Below are 13,901 nucleotides of genomic sequence, written 5' to 3'. Positions count from 1 at the left end.
AAGCATGTTCTAGTACCGCCCAATGAATTCCCCTTGGTCGCACACTCTGCCAATGTTCCGACCGCATCTAATCTTGCAGTCTCCATCAACGGTCCCGTGAATGTTGTTTACGCTTGTAGTGGAAGACAGACCTTCATAGATTTAATGGCGGAAATGTCGCCACCCCGGGGTTATCTGAAGTCCATGTGGAGCTCGCAGCGCTTCGCCTATGCTTTGTGTTTGGTGTATGGTGTACGGCTTGTTTAAGTACAATTATTAACGGCCGTACCAGTATGATCGGGGAAAAATAAGTAAAAAAAAGGTTTTAGAAAGGAAAGTAGCCCATGCGCCTCAAACAGCGAGTCAAACAACCGATTCCTGCTGTCAGCAGGAATCCGAGGCGAGCTCCGCACACGCACACAATGAGGTGCTCGAATTCATTTCGCTGCATAACAGCCAAGATCATTCGTAATTGCACATACGGATCTCAAATATGGAGATGCATTCTGACGCTAGGGTCCTTGACGATTTTCTCATTCCGAGCTTGTGAGGAATGCAGGGTTAGAAACAACTCCCACCTCAAATAACGCTGTTCCAACGGATTCGATGATCCGCATTAAACATCACAATCACCTTTCATTAACTCAGCATACTAACTTGTGCATTATCCCGGTATTTGCTTTGAGGTTACGTGTTTCAGGTCATCACATTTGCTCCAATATTCGAAATGGCCAATCTACCAGCAGGTCCCGAAAGGGTTTCAAGACCAGATCTTCCCTTATCCAATGAGGAAGACCAAGTCTACCCAGTTCATATGCTCGATGATACAACAACACTTCGGGGTATCGTGCTGACATGGACCTTGTGTTTCAACGATGTGTTGGATGCAGACAGACTTCATATAGCGCTGTCAAAATTATTAGAGATTGGGGACTGGAAGAAGCTCGGTGGTCGGCTCAGACTCAGGGTTAGTTTCCAGTTTCATCTGACTTGCATCATAGTGTCATGCTGACATATTCAATCAATAGAACAAGGGACTTGAGATCTACGTTCCTCCCATGTTTTCAAAGAAACGTCCAGCTGTGTTGTACACCAAAAACACCTTTGATGTTGCTGCTGAAGACCATCCCATCGCCAAACTGTTTCCCAAAGCCACGAAAGGGGCATCTATGCATCCTGGGCCCCAAGAATTTCGAATTTTCGCGACTCGAGACGACGCGCCGCAGACTCTGGAAGACTATCTCTCCAATGATACGCCTCAGTTATCACTTCATATCACGACCTTCACCAATGCCACTATTGTGGGGCTGTCTTTCCCTCATACTCTCATGGATGTGATGGGTCAACAAGCTTTACTCCGCAGCTGGTCACTTGTATTGGCGGGTAAAGAGGCTGAGGTCCCACCTCTACTTGGTGCGCGAGAAGACGTCTTGATTTCAGCTGCTAACACGTCTGAAATCGTGGAGCAGGAGCATACGATGATGTCAAAACGGCTGCAAGGATGGTCTTTGTTAAAGTTTACGATGCGCTTTATTTGGGACTATTTTTGGTACAAAACTGTTGAGACACGCACTATCTGTCTTCCAAAGCAGACGCTCTCCGACCTGCACGTTCAAGCTCAAAACGAACTCGGAGTTTTTGGTGAAAAAGAAGAGAAGCCTTTCATCAGTGAGGGGGACGTCCTCACGGCTTGGGGAATCCGCGCGATCGCATCGTCTTTACCCCAACCAAGACCAGTGATTCCGATGCAAGCCATCAATGCACGGTTTCGACTCCCGTCACTACTTGGCCCACCCGGAGTATTTGTGCAGAATATGGCGATAAATTCTTTCACGTTCTTGTCGCACGAGCTCGCTACTGGACCCCTCGGACCTATCGCTTTGGAAAACCGACGACGTCTCCAGGAGCAAGCTACAGAACAGCACATACTGGCCGTTCTTGTTGAGGTGCAACGACAAATCAAAGGACACGCTGATCCGTGCGAGGTGATTTTTGGTACCTCTGACTCTCTCCTAATGCCCTTCAGCAACTGGTCTCGCGCCAAACTCTTCGAGGCAGCTGATTTTGGCCCTGCAGTCCTGAGCAAGGGCGAACCGGATCTGTTGCGCAAAAATCCACCTGGGACTATTTTGTTTCAGCATGGATCATCTATTAAGCAGACTCCTACAGCAAGAAACTTCTTCATGGTCGTGGGGAAGGATCATGGTGGCAACTGTTGGCTCACTGGGACTTTGCTGCCCGCGACTTGGGCAGTGATCGAAGAGGAGTTGAAGCGGCTTCAGAGTGATTGAATAGCGAATTCCTTCTTTACATTAGAAGTTTTTGCCAGAGATGAAAGGGTGCTCTTATCTGTGTTAATTCTTGCTACAAACTATAAATTTATGGCTTAAATCATGCCCTCTTTTGTTTGCTTGTCGTTAGGGTTGTCTCCCTGATCTTTATCATAAAGGAAATTGGCTCAAAAATGTGAACGGGCTTCTCAATAAGACAGATGAATAGTTTTCAGAATGGGAACAAATTTCCAGGCTCCCTGGGTCATTTTCCGCCTTCATTGTTGTGAGATAGAGGGAGCTGATGATCTAGCCAATGTTAGCGCAGCACGTAAGCAACCCCACAATTTGACAAATCAGACTTTCTTGAGAATTGACAGGTCCTGAGGGTCGAGCTTAACTTGTGTTCAGTCAGCAAGAGTCATGAAGGATCAGTTGTAGAGGAGGAGATAGAGGTGAATCTCCATAACTGCACACTATATCTATTCATTCTACTCGTATATTTCTTGGTCGAACCCCTTAACCGCGGCGGATACATGGTCTGGTCTTTCGAAGCTACCCGTTGATCATCGCGCATGAAGAGTGCTCGCTCCACTTCATTTGACCAATCGAGGACTAGGCAGTCGTCAAATTTAAACCTCCAAGTCGCTCACGGAACTCTCCTGGATGCTCTCGTTTTTCTCTTGATGCCCGAAAGATAAGGTCAGCAAATGCTTTCCTCTTCCTTAAGGCTGCGTGCTCGTTATATCTGTACTGGGCTTAGAAGTGCCCCAGAAATAGGATGGGTCTACGTATATGCAGCTGTGGGGAGCTTCAATGTTCTCTCGAGACACACAATCGATTACCGTTAAAGACTTTGTGGCGCTTACAGCTGCTTTTCCAAAATGTATCGTATTGTTTTACGACAATATTTCCACCACCGAGGAACAACGACCACATCAAGACGCTCGGAGTCCACTATACGACCAATTGGAATTTGGTATTGATTCGCTGTCGCGGTGAACGCAACGAAACCGATTTCCTCCAGTGAAGACAGGTGATCACCTGTGTTGAGGAAACGAGACCTTGTTACAGGCTCTTGTACTATTCCAGGAAGGAAGGGCGGTGTCGTTGCTTACGACAGTAGAACCGGTGAACACCTGATGTAGAGAGGTCTCCCGTAGAGCGAGCTTATATCTTTGGGCTGGCTCACTCTCTCCTCTCTGTGCTGAACTTGAACTGCCAAAAAACATACACAAAGGGCAAGCAGAGTGCATGAGAGAGCTGATAGTGTCAAGGGCTTGAGTATGATGTCCGAACCTTGATCGGATCCGCAACCGTGGACTTTCCTCTAAACCCAAGTCTTTGACAATTCGCACAGAGCGTAAGGATTTGTCAGAAATCGGTGACATAAGATCTGGGTTCGCAGTCGGAGTTCTCGCCTTTATAAATCTCGTCATGCTTGCGTTTTTGCAAATTGTATTGGAGTAGCGACATAAAGACGAGAACTGCAAGATCCCTTTACTTATTTCACACGCAGAAATAAAACTTCAATAATTAATACACGAAACGCTGGCAGGGGAATGCATGCGGCACGGCTGCGTGTGAAACCAATACAATTTTGAATGTTCTTGTTTGATTGGTGTTGGCGCATGGGCTAGGTACTAGTACCCTATGCCGAAACGCCTACACAGATCCGTGCGTTTGAAACGAAGCGCATCATCGCACTTAATCTCACCGCCCTGTTAGCTATCGCCTTTGTGACTACCTCAGAACCTAGCAATGGGCTCGATTTTTCCACTTCCTAGTCGATCTAGAAATAATCGGTGACCATTTTGTGGCACACCGTGGTCACTATTCGACTATTACATACTTATTTCCTTTACCACAGTGACCTATAGCATCAGCCTTTGAGAGAAGGAGGATACTATGGCTGGTAGAATGAGTTCATTGAGTAGATAACGGTGTCTTGTAGTGCGGACTGAAGGCGCAAGAATAGCTACTGTCTCTCTTCATCAGTGAACCAGACTGGAATTGTCGCACATGATACCTGGCGAAATGTGCGCACCCACCCCGGATCTTCACGGCTACAATCAAAATTACGTTACAGGCAAGCGAAAGGTTTTAAATAGCCAGCTATAGTTAGTTAACAATAGTAATACAAAATAGATGACAGATTAGGACCGCATACAGAGCAAAACGTGACAACTACAGACAACCAGCCAATTATCTACCGACCTGCGTTCATAGTCTGTGTTGATAAATCAACGTTCCAGATTTAGGGTGGGTGCGTACATATCGCCAGGCAATGTAAAACTGTAGATACTCATCATGAGCTTGATGACTAGCCACTGCGTGATCATCCACGGAAATTTATACCTGGTAGGATGTCCTTGCCCTCAGATTGCTCAGTATCTCTCAATGTTTGAGATTAATAAATTTGGCGCGAGCTACGTGAACCGTTGCCGCACTTAAATTACCGGTACAGCCGCGGAGGTCTTGAAACCACGGCCTAGACTGGTGGACGGAGCTCGATTTCTCCGCCTTTGCACCCTCCAGTTCTGACAGTCTTCCCTATTTCTCCACACAACTCGTTGCGGCCCCCCAAATCAAGCCCAGTAAACGCATTTGCCCCTGATGCTTCAGACAACGATATACACGCGCTCTTATGAGCAGTGCACCACCCCAGTTCCTATCGCAGACGGACTGTTGGTCGAAGGTACCTCGAGTGTCCAGCACCCCGGTAGAAGAAGGATCGTTCCTTCGGATAATTGCCAATTTCCGCACTCCAGGCGTCGTGTCGTAATTAAAATCTTGATGTTTCCTTGGCGGGGCTTGACTACTCTTAGCTATTTTGCTTGGAGTGCTTAGATCTCTGGGCCAGATTGGCGGAGGGTTCGGCGCTCACATAGGCCTTTCGTGGAAGGGCTTAAAGCTAATTTATTGCTCGGTATGCGTATAAAATCCAGACGAACTGTCAGTCACCTGTAAGATTGAGAAAGCCAAGCATCGACTGTTTTTCTCTGTTCTTTTGCCCGGACACCAGATATCTAAACCTCAAGATGCAAACAATTGGTATGAAGCGGTCTCGTCAAGAGACGACAATTGTGTGAACTAACTCCACCCTAAGGTCTTTCAGTGCTGCTGGCACTCGCCACTGTTGGGCAGTCCACCTACATAAAGGAGCGTCCCGCCAAGCCTACAGCTACTGCCGCCCCATGCCACGTGACCGCTTACTCAGCTATCCCGGCTGCTATCGCGGCTTGCACTGCCATCACTCTCGACGGCATCACCGTTCCTGGAAACTCAACCATCGATCTCTCGAAGCTAAAGAAAGGTACCAAAGTCACCTTCAAGGGTACTACATTTTGGGAATACTTTGATGCCAACTACCCGTTCATCAAGGTTGGAGGCACAAATATTGAGATCACTGCCGCTAATGGCGCTGTCCTTGATGGCAATGGTCAATCATGGTGGGATGGTCTGGGTAGCAATGGTGGCATTGCCAAGTAAGCCATCGCGAGTTCGCTTGAAAACATCACTGCATATGCTAACATTTCCCAGACCCAACCATTTCATCGAACTCAACAAGGTTCTTGGATCTAGTTCAGTGCACGACATCTACATTCAAAACTACCCGGTGCACTGCTTTGCCATCAGCAACAGCGCTGGCCTTGACGTCTACCACATTACTCTCAACAATAGTGCTGGATATGCTCCCAACGCTCGTTCTAACGGCCTGCCAGCCTCGCACAACAGTGATGGTTTCGATATATCCTCAACCAACGACACGAAGGTCCGCGACAGTGTAGTTATCAACCAAGACGACTGTGTAGCCATCACCAGTGGTAACAATATCATCGTCGACAACATGCACTGCAACGGCAGCCACGGACTATCCATCGGCTCGGTGGGCGGCAAGTCCAACAACAATGTCACCAACATTGTCTTCAGAAACTCCGTTGTTCTCAATGCTGAGAATGGTGCCCGCATCAAGACCAATGAGAACACCACTGGCTGGATTAACAACATCGTGTTCGAGAACATTCGCGTTGAGAACATCTCCATCTACGGCATCGACATCCAGCAAGACTACCTCAACGGAGGTCCCACGGGTCACCCGACTGCTGGGGTTATTATCTCCGACATCACCATCAAGAACGTTACAGGTACCGCGACAAAGAAGGGCAGGAACTACTACATCCTCTGCGGTCCGGGCAGCTGCAAGAACATTTTCATCAAGGATGTCGACATTCAAGGTGGAGGCGTGCCCAGTTTGTGTAACTATCAGACAGGAGGCAACTTTAATTGCGATGGACATCTCAGCATGACGAGCTCCTAGGTATGAGCTTACTGATAGTTGTCAGCTTCTTAGTTTGAATTTGCTTCAATACCTGTAGTCTGTGCGCTCAGACATGAACCCATTACTCACCAAAGTCCTTCCAGGCTTCCAGATGCCCTCTTTCGATTGTCAGTGGCCTGATGTGCTTCGTCTTTTGATCGTTCGGTCCTTTCCAAATTTCTGGTAGACCGTGTGTTGGTGAACCTGAGGCTCAAAAGACACGGGCTGGAGTTCTGCAAACTTGGTCCTCGGCATGTGTTTTGAATTCTGAAGAGACGACTTGGCAGATGACCTCCTGCGGTTGTGCTATCGTCAGGCAGACGGGATTGCAGGACGAGACATTACGCGTGGTGTCACCAGTACCGAGTCTGGTGCTGTTGACAGCGCAGCGGGTTTGGACTCTGGAAATCTACAAAAGGTTGATGTCGAACATCAGGCCTGACATTAGATCCAGTACGGTCAGTTCCCCCATGCGCATGAGTTTTCAAGCGGAATTCTCATAGCGTTCACTACCATTTAATTCACCTGTATATGTCTCAACCGAAGCTCTGTTACTGCAAGACAGCCATGCGTTCACCATACCTTTTGAGTACTAATCTTCTCGGCAACCGAAATCCAGTTAACAACCTCAATGTCTTCAGAATCTGGACATCGACCAGACAAGCTAATCAAAATCTAGATGTGGTCTCGCAGCGTAATACAGATAGTTCGATTGACCGATGCAGGGCTAGCTGGGGAACGTAGACGCAGTGAAGTGGTGTTGCTCAGTAGGGAAGTTGGTCATGAGCTTGATATAAACATCACACTGATAAATTTACCTGCAAGCTGTTCATAGATCTGGCCACAACCAAAGAGATCAACAATCAACGAGTTCGAATCCTCAAACTACACTCTAATCCCCCCTCACTCCCACAAAAATAACCTGAGATCCATACGCTCAATTCCAACACAGCCCTCTTCCTCACGGCTTATTACACACACACTTGCACTTGCTCTTACCACTAAGCCACCCACAGCCCGCGCCATCAATGGCACTGGTGATGGTGCTCCTGATACAGTTCTTGGCCGGTGCCGTACCCTCGGTGACGCAGTGTTCGTAGCAGACTCCGCTCCACGAGCGGCTGCAAATGTCGCCGTCCTTTTTGGCGTTCCATTTCAGCTGCGTGACGCGCGCTTCGAGTGTTTTCTCAGGCGCGGTGATGGCCTCTGGAGCTGGGGCGGGGATGGCGGTGCTGGTGGTTGAGAGGGTGAGGGCGAAGATGGTAAGGATGGATTGGAGCTGCATTTTGCTGATGGTGTTGACTTGGTCTACATGGCAGTCAGTATTGAGAAGCGAGAGGTGCGGAATTGTCACACTGTGCTTATGATGCCTCTGAACTATGAGAAGTGATGCTTGCAGTGGTTTCTGAAGTCGAGGGCTCAGAGCCGTTTATATACACTTTTGCGATGCTTATTGCGCCTTGTCTTCCTTGTAGGTCACACTAAACTGACCCAAGGGTATAGTCCTCTGAACCTCGTACATCGCAGCGCAAGAACAGAGGGTCTGCACTTCGGAAGCTTGTGTAATTCAGAACTGTGAACTCCATGCAGCTTGCCCCACGTCACGGACCTATCAACGAGCTATTGTCTGGTCATGCCCATAGCATCGTTCGCTTCAAGGTTTCGAAATGGATTCACTTTGATGCATCTAATGCCCACTCGAGTTGTAGGAAGCGAAGTGCTGCATATGGCAGTCTCGGTGTTACCCAAGATAGCAGAGAGACGTCCTGCTCACACCACCGTAGACCTTGTCAGATGCATGTTCCTTCAGCTCCGAAAGGAAAGTTGCAGCCAATTTGACGACACACCTCAAACCCGTAGATGGGTAGACGAGTGTTCACAGCATGGAGGAGGGCCATGAGGGTGACACAGCAGAGAACAGAACAAGCTCCCCCGCAAAATCAGCCACAGCGGCTCACACAATCATGTCAGCTCAGCGTTACCCCAGCTTGCATTGTGTTGTACAAACGAAGAATGTAATGTTTTATGGCTGCTGACTGGACATGTTTAAGAATGAGGTCTGGTCTGCGAATGCGAGATACGAACGAAAGATCATGCGTCCTACATGCGTTCACCGGGATCATCTCCGCTTTGCAACGGTTTGTCAAGGTTCCGCTTCTTTGACATTTGGTAGGCGTGCCGTATTTCAATAGCGCAGATCCTCGAGTAGAGACGGTATGCCGTAGCTCCTATTGGTTGTGAGCGTTTGGCCCTTTCAGCCGCAGTGCGTTTCTAGGAAAACTGTAGCGAGATCCGGAGACTCTGTGTTAGTACTTGCAGATGCACAATTAGCTGTGCAAATCAGTTTCGGTCACGCGAAGGATTTGAGGGGGGAGTGTTGACCAAAAATGAAGACTTGTAATTGTCACAGTGTCTGGTCTTGATGGAGAGCATTGTTTACCGTGGTACATCAGCCCAACCTTTCGTACCGTGCAAGCACACGTTATAAAAATGGCAATACCTTAGTGACGCAAGACGTCTGTTCCTAAACCGACTGTGGGTGCAGCGACAGTTTCGTATTATTATCATGCAGTGTCCCTGCGTTCCCCGTATTCAGCCTTGATTACACTTTGCAATGCCTCTCGGAACTACTGCGAGACAGGTGCAGCTCTCGTACCACGTCGATAACGAGTAAGCAGTTAAGGCCTGAGACTGTTCAATCTGCCTCGTTTTACATTAGAGCATGGCAAAATTCGCTTACACTGGTATTTAAAGCAAATTCGCGAGCTGTAGAGACCGAGGTAAGGTTATAGTATCTGACTCTGATCAGGACAGGGAGATATTCAGGAGTCTGCCGTCTGCGCAGCTTCGGTCTCGAGATCAATGTTACGTGCACAGATTTACATCTTGTTCAGATGTCTGCATTGCAACGGAGTGATACAGCAACTCAAGGTACTTTGGCTTCCAAAACATAAATCGATAAGTTTCGTCTCTTCCCCATGATCATTCACCTGGTTGCATTATCAGAGAGAAGTCCCGATCGGGCGTAGGGCCAGGAGAAGTGTGGCCCCAGCCTGGAGTCGATACAGAATGTGCGCCGGCCTTGATCGTCGAAATACCTTGTTTCCATCTCGAGGTATTCCAGGAGACTGCCAGAATTCCTCGTGACATGGACAGCCCAGTACTCAGGCACCATAAGACGAAGGGCAAACGTCAACCCCAGATTCGGCTAGCGATCTAGCCCACGCAGATGACCGATGACGCAGTGGCAGGGGCCGCTCAGCGCTCCTTGCCCATTGCGCCCCAGCCCCAGCCTCACCCAGTCAACCACGATAACCGCCCTCCAGGTCTCCACCGCCTTTGCCTGCACTGCACTGCGCATACACTGCGCATCTCCACGAAACTCAAAGACATTGCGCATATTATCCACAATGCAGCTCACCACGCTTCTCCTCGCCGGCCTCAGCGCTGTCAGCGTTTCGGCTGTTCCCTCTATGGGCGCCTCTTGGGTCCCCAACCAGGTCACTGTGAAGGAGGATTACAAGGTGCCCGGCGACAACCCGCTGTACTTCTGCGCAGACCCCGCGGACTACATCCTCCAGATCGAGAAGGTCGACCTGGACCCCAACCCACCCAAGCCGTGCGTCTGCCCCAGCCACGCCTCTTGAAAGACTGCGCATACGGTGCCACGTCGTGCTACGTCTTGAGAGGCGATCGCTCTTGCCTGAAAAACCACCAACTGACGTTGTTCCAGCGGCGAGAAGCTCTCGATCAAGGCATCCGGCGACTTCAAGGAAGAGGTCGGCCAGGGCTCGAAGATGCATCTGCAAGTCAAGTACGGTCTGATCACCCTGATCAACCAGGAGCGCGATGCGTGCGACACCATCGAGCAGGCGGATCTCAAGTGCCCGCTCAAGAAGGGAGAGCTGAGCCTGACCAAGGATGTTGATCTGCCCAGGGAGATTCCTCCGGTACGTCACAGCAGAAGTTACAAGTGTCGACGGATGCGTAGATGGATAGAGGCTAACGTCGCTGATAGGGCACATACACAGTCCTCGCGGATGTGTACACCGAGGAGGGCGACAAGATCACCTGCTTGACTGCCAAGATTGCTTTCCACCGGTAATTGCGCTGCCATGACACGATGCTCACGGATGACACCTAAGGCATCGACACAGCAGCAACAACGGTGGATCGAGCGAGAGTTCTGGTGCAGGTTCCGGCGAGGGCTCGGGTATTCTCAGCTTCGGCAATGTCAAAGTTGGCAGGCGGAAGTTTGAAATGTCAGGCCCTGCTGCTGGGCTCGTGCATCAAAGAATGCAAGATCGTTTACGGCAGCGAGATGAGCTGTAGGTGTTTCTGTTCTTCTCGTGCACGATACCATGCAATTGTTTAGTCAGATGGGTGCGTTTGGTGATGGACATGGCCTAATGTATAAACGACGGTGGCAATGCATACTTGACGACACACTGCTGAGCCTCCGTGCTCATTACCGCCCGTCTCCCAATCCTCGTGCAGCCTCAACATGTAGAATGGACCGAGCACACGGGTGTTTGTACGTGGATATCGTTTGTTGATGCTATGCACTCGACTTCGTTCTCCAACCACCGAGTCCTGCTTGTCCACCTGCACACGTCTACTCGCCAAACAGCCTCCTGACACGCTTCAGCACGCTGTCCTTCTCGGGGTCGTATGGGTGGTCTTTGGACGGGATCTCGAGCAGCGAGGGGAAAGCGGCCGTGTACGTCTCGACGCGATGTCTTATCTTCTCGGCGATCTAGCCGTCGTCAGCATCTGCGCAGAGACCCGACTTCATGAACCACCGGGACACCCGCGCGCTATACGTACGTGCTGGTTGATCAACAAGATGGCAATGTCCTTGCGCTCCGTCGTGAAGCGGTCGAAGGCGGCCTCGATCGCGCTGTTCTCCGTCTTGGCGTCGACGACGAGGAAGTTCTTCTGCGCGTCCGGGGGCTGCGTCACGTGCTGCGTTGTTCTGTCAGTCGCGTTTCTTGGTTCTTGTTTCTTGGGATGTGCCGGGCGCGGGTGGGGGGGGAACTCACGCCGACGCCCGCGAGCAGCATGCCCGTCACTGTGTCCTGTCGCGCGTCAGTGCTGTGTCCGGGATAGAGCAAGGGCGGCGCACCTCATCGCCAATCACGGCGAGGAACTGCCGGTCTTTGTATGTAGAGGCCGGGGCTGACATGGTGTCGTGTTGCTCGCTCGCTGCTGCCGCTGCGGTGAGGCTTGCGCTTGGTGTTGCAGCAGCGCAATGACGACGGGCTCGGACTGCGCTTTGCCGCTTCGGGCGCCTAGCGCGGAGTTTGTCTGGGACGGCGGACGGAGCAACAAACAACAAATGCGCTTTCACTCTTCTCACCTGAAGAAGATGGAGGGCTCTTGAGCCACCGCTTCTGACCGCAGCATCCTACCCGAAACAGACACCACCGCCCGCAAACCTCCTGCACCGCCACCATGCCTCGTCTCGTGCGCAAGGCGCCGCTCAGCGAACGCATCAAGACGTACCTGGACCCCTCCGACTGGGCGCTGTGGATATCAGAAGAGCTGAGCGGCAGTGGTTGGGAGGACCTGGCTGCTTCTTATGCGCTCTACATTGGTCTCGGCGCAAACCTCGCCTTCATCGTCGCCCAAGCCAACACCGGCGCCTCCAACAGCTTCGACAACGACGGCGTCTTCAGAGAAGCGTCCGGCCCCGGCTGGCTCAGCTGGCTTGCGAACCTGCTGGTGCTGATGCTATCTGCTGCAAGCTGTGCCAACGCCTGGCTTGTATACAGTAAGAAGAGGCACTACAGGCTGTTTGAGCAGCCCATCGAGACTACGCCCACGACCCCATCTGCGAAGCGCGTGAGAGTCGACTCTTCGCCGGCAGGAGCGTCGCCGTTCAGCTACTTGCGCAACATTGCCCAGCGCAACTCGGCAGCGGCGCGCGCGCATCCAGACGCAACACGGGACGTGTGGGAGATCGCTGTCTGGGACCCCAATCCGCTCTGTCTGGAGCTGTTCTGCTTGTTTAGTCCTCTGCACGTTGCGCTCTACTATCTCAACCTGCCGGTCGCGCAGCTCGATCCTCGTCCCAGCGTCAGGGCTGTAGCTACCATCTTCATTGGCCTGGCTCTGTCTCTCCACTTGTCGCTCCTGCGCTCCTCGTTCACCCAGCAGATCAAGGACAACAACATCATCAGCCGCCAGGTTCTGCACGAGTACGACAGCAAATATGTTCACCCTTCGCTGCAAAGGCCATCTCGCGATGTAGGCATTCAGACGATATCGAAGAAGCGCAATAGAGACTCGAGCGTCGGCGTCAAGGGCAGCCCTCACGATCTGGCGAGCGAAGTCACCACCTACACACCGCGCACGATTGTCAACAAAAAAGTGTTCCTTACCAACCCCAACTCGAACTACAAGGGCCAGTACGACCCGGACAATCTGTCGCTGGGCCACACCCCTTCGCGAAGTGCCAAACGCCCCACCTTCACGTCCGCCCACTCTTCTTACACCTCGACCGCATCTGACGCACGAGACGATGAAGACCTCTCGTCGCCCATTCGCCCGTCACAAACACCAAACCCCTTCCGCCGCGCACCGTCCATAGCCCGTACGAGCGGTGATGGCGGCAGCTTGGGTGTCTATACACACGCTGCCTCCCCACTTCGCAAATCGGCAAGTGCGAACTACCTCGGCGATACCGAAGAGAACAACAGATTCCGCGATCAGCCGAAGCTGAGCTTGAGCGACCGTTTCGGCGTTGCGAGCAGATCCTCCACTCCTAGGCTGGAGAAAAGTAGAGATGCCACTGGCGTAACGAGAGATAAACGGAGCTTGGGCACAAGCTCAGCGAGTCAGACACTGAGTAAGAGGGACGGGAGTCCTTTAAAGAGAGTGAATATGTCGAACGGGGAGGCAAGGCCGAGCGGGTACGGGAATCTGGGCGTTGGAAGGAGGGAGAGTGGACGGTACTGAGGGGCTCCCACGACCTAGGAGAAGGTGTGAGATTACGACTTGGGGTCCCGTTCAGCAGACATTGTTTGATGTGGGGCAGAGTTGGCGGAATCGAAGGTCTGGGCTATCAGGCTTTGACTATTGGCAGTAGCCACGGACTTACCGTATCGAATGCGACCGACGTTTCTCGCAAGTTATACAGCTCTCGACATTGCTCACCAGCGTGAACATCGACAAATTCTTGGTGAATCAAGGAATCATTCTGCAAAATCACATAAAGTGTAGAAAGATTTCAAGACACGGCGTATGGCGAGCAATCTAACCACTCCCAACTAGAATGAGCATTGCCTACTTCTCTACTGAAGGCTTGCTTGCTAGTTCACATTCAACAT

The 13,901-nt window shown here is 51.1% G+C and overlaps 5 protein-coding genes across 5 annotated transcripts, besides 1 other annotated feature; 4 read left to right on the top strand and 1 right to left on the bottom strand.

Annotated features, from left to right (window-relative positions):
• Positions 1-1,037: 1,037 nt before the first annotated feature.
• EKO05_0011209 (uncharacterized protein) lies at positions 1,038-2,270 on the top strand (the record flags this gene model as incomplete). Its single annotated transcript, XM_038943691.2, has 1 exon — positions 1,038-2,270. One exon carries the CDS (start codon positions 1,038-1,040, stop codon positions 2,268-2,270), a length of 1,233 nt encoding a protein of 410 aa, XP_038793458.2.
• A 3,020-nt stretch (positions 2,271-5,290) lies between these two features.
• Positions 5,291-6,570, top strand: EKO05_0011208 (Endo-polygalacturonase; the record flags this gene model as incomplete). Its single annotated transcript, XM_038943936.1, has 3 exons — positions 5,291-5,303; positions 5,359-5,737; positions 5,793-6,570. The coding sequence occupies 3 exons, from the start codon at positions 5,291-5,293 to the stop codon at positions 6,568-6,570; spliced, it is 1,170 nt and encodes a 389-aa protein (XP_038793457.1).
• Positions 6,571-9,910: 3,340 nt separating this feature from the next.
• Positions 9,911-9,938: a tandem repeat.
• A 42-nt stretch (positions 9,939-9,980) lies between these two features.
• On the top strand, positions 9,981-10,902 carry EKO05_0011207 (Phosphatidylglycerol/phosphatidylinositol transfer protein; the record flags this gene model as incomplete). The annotated part of the gene is made up of 4 exons (XM_059637937.1): positions 9,981-10,189; positions 10,304-10,520; positions 10,589-10,671; positions 10,728-10,902. The coding sequence occupies 4 exons, from the start codon at positions 9,981-9,983 to the stop codon at positions 10,900-10,902; spliced, it is 684 nt and encodes a 227-aa protein (XP_059493920.1).
• A 283-nt stretch (positions 10,903-11,185) lies between these two features.
• On the bottom strand, positions 11,186-11,755 carry EKO05_0011206 (H(+)-transporting V1 sector ATPase subunit F; the record flags this gene model as incomplete). The annotated part of the gene is made up of 4 exons (XM_038943950.1): positions 11,186-11,326; positions 11,398-11,535; positions 11,613-11,648; positions 11,696-11,755. 4 exons carry the CDS (start codon positions 11,753-11,755, stop codon positions 11,186-11,188), a joined length of 375 nt encoding a protein of 124 aa, XP_038793454.1.
• Positions 11,756-12,024: 269 nt separating this feature from the next.
• Positions 12,025-13,530, top strand: EKO05_0011205 (uncharacterized protein; the record flags this gene model as incomplete). The annotated part of the gene is made up of 1 exon (XM_038947418.1): positions 12,025-13,530. The coding sequence occupies one exon, from the start codon at positions 12,025-12,027 to the stop codon at positions 13,528-13,530; it is 1,506 nt and encodes a 501-aa protein (XP_038793453.1).
• Between the last annotated feature and the right edge of the window lie 371 nt (positions 13,531-13,901).

This window comes from Ascochyta rabiei, chromosome 21, assembly GCF_004011695.2.
Source record: "Ascochyta rabiei chromosome 21, complete sequence".
NCBI classification, from domain to species: domain Eukaryota; kingdom Fungi; phylum Ascomycota; class Dothideomycetes; order Pleosporales; family Didymellaceae; genus Ascochyta; species Ascochyta rabiei.
This window is presented reverse-complemented; position numbering and strand designations above follow the sequence as displayed.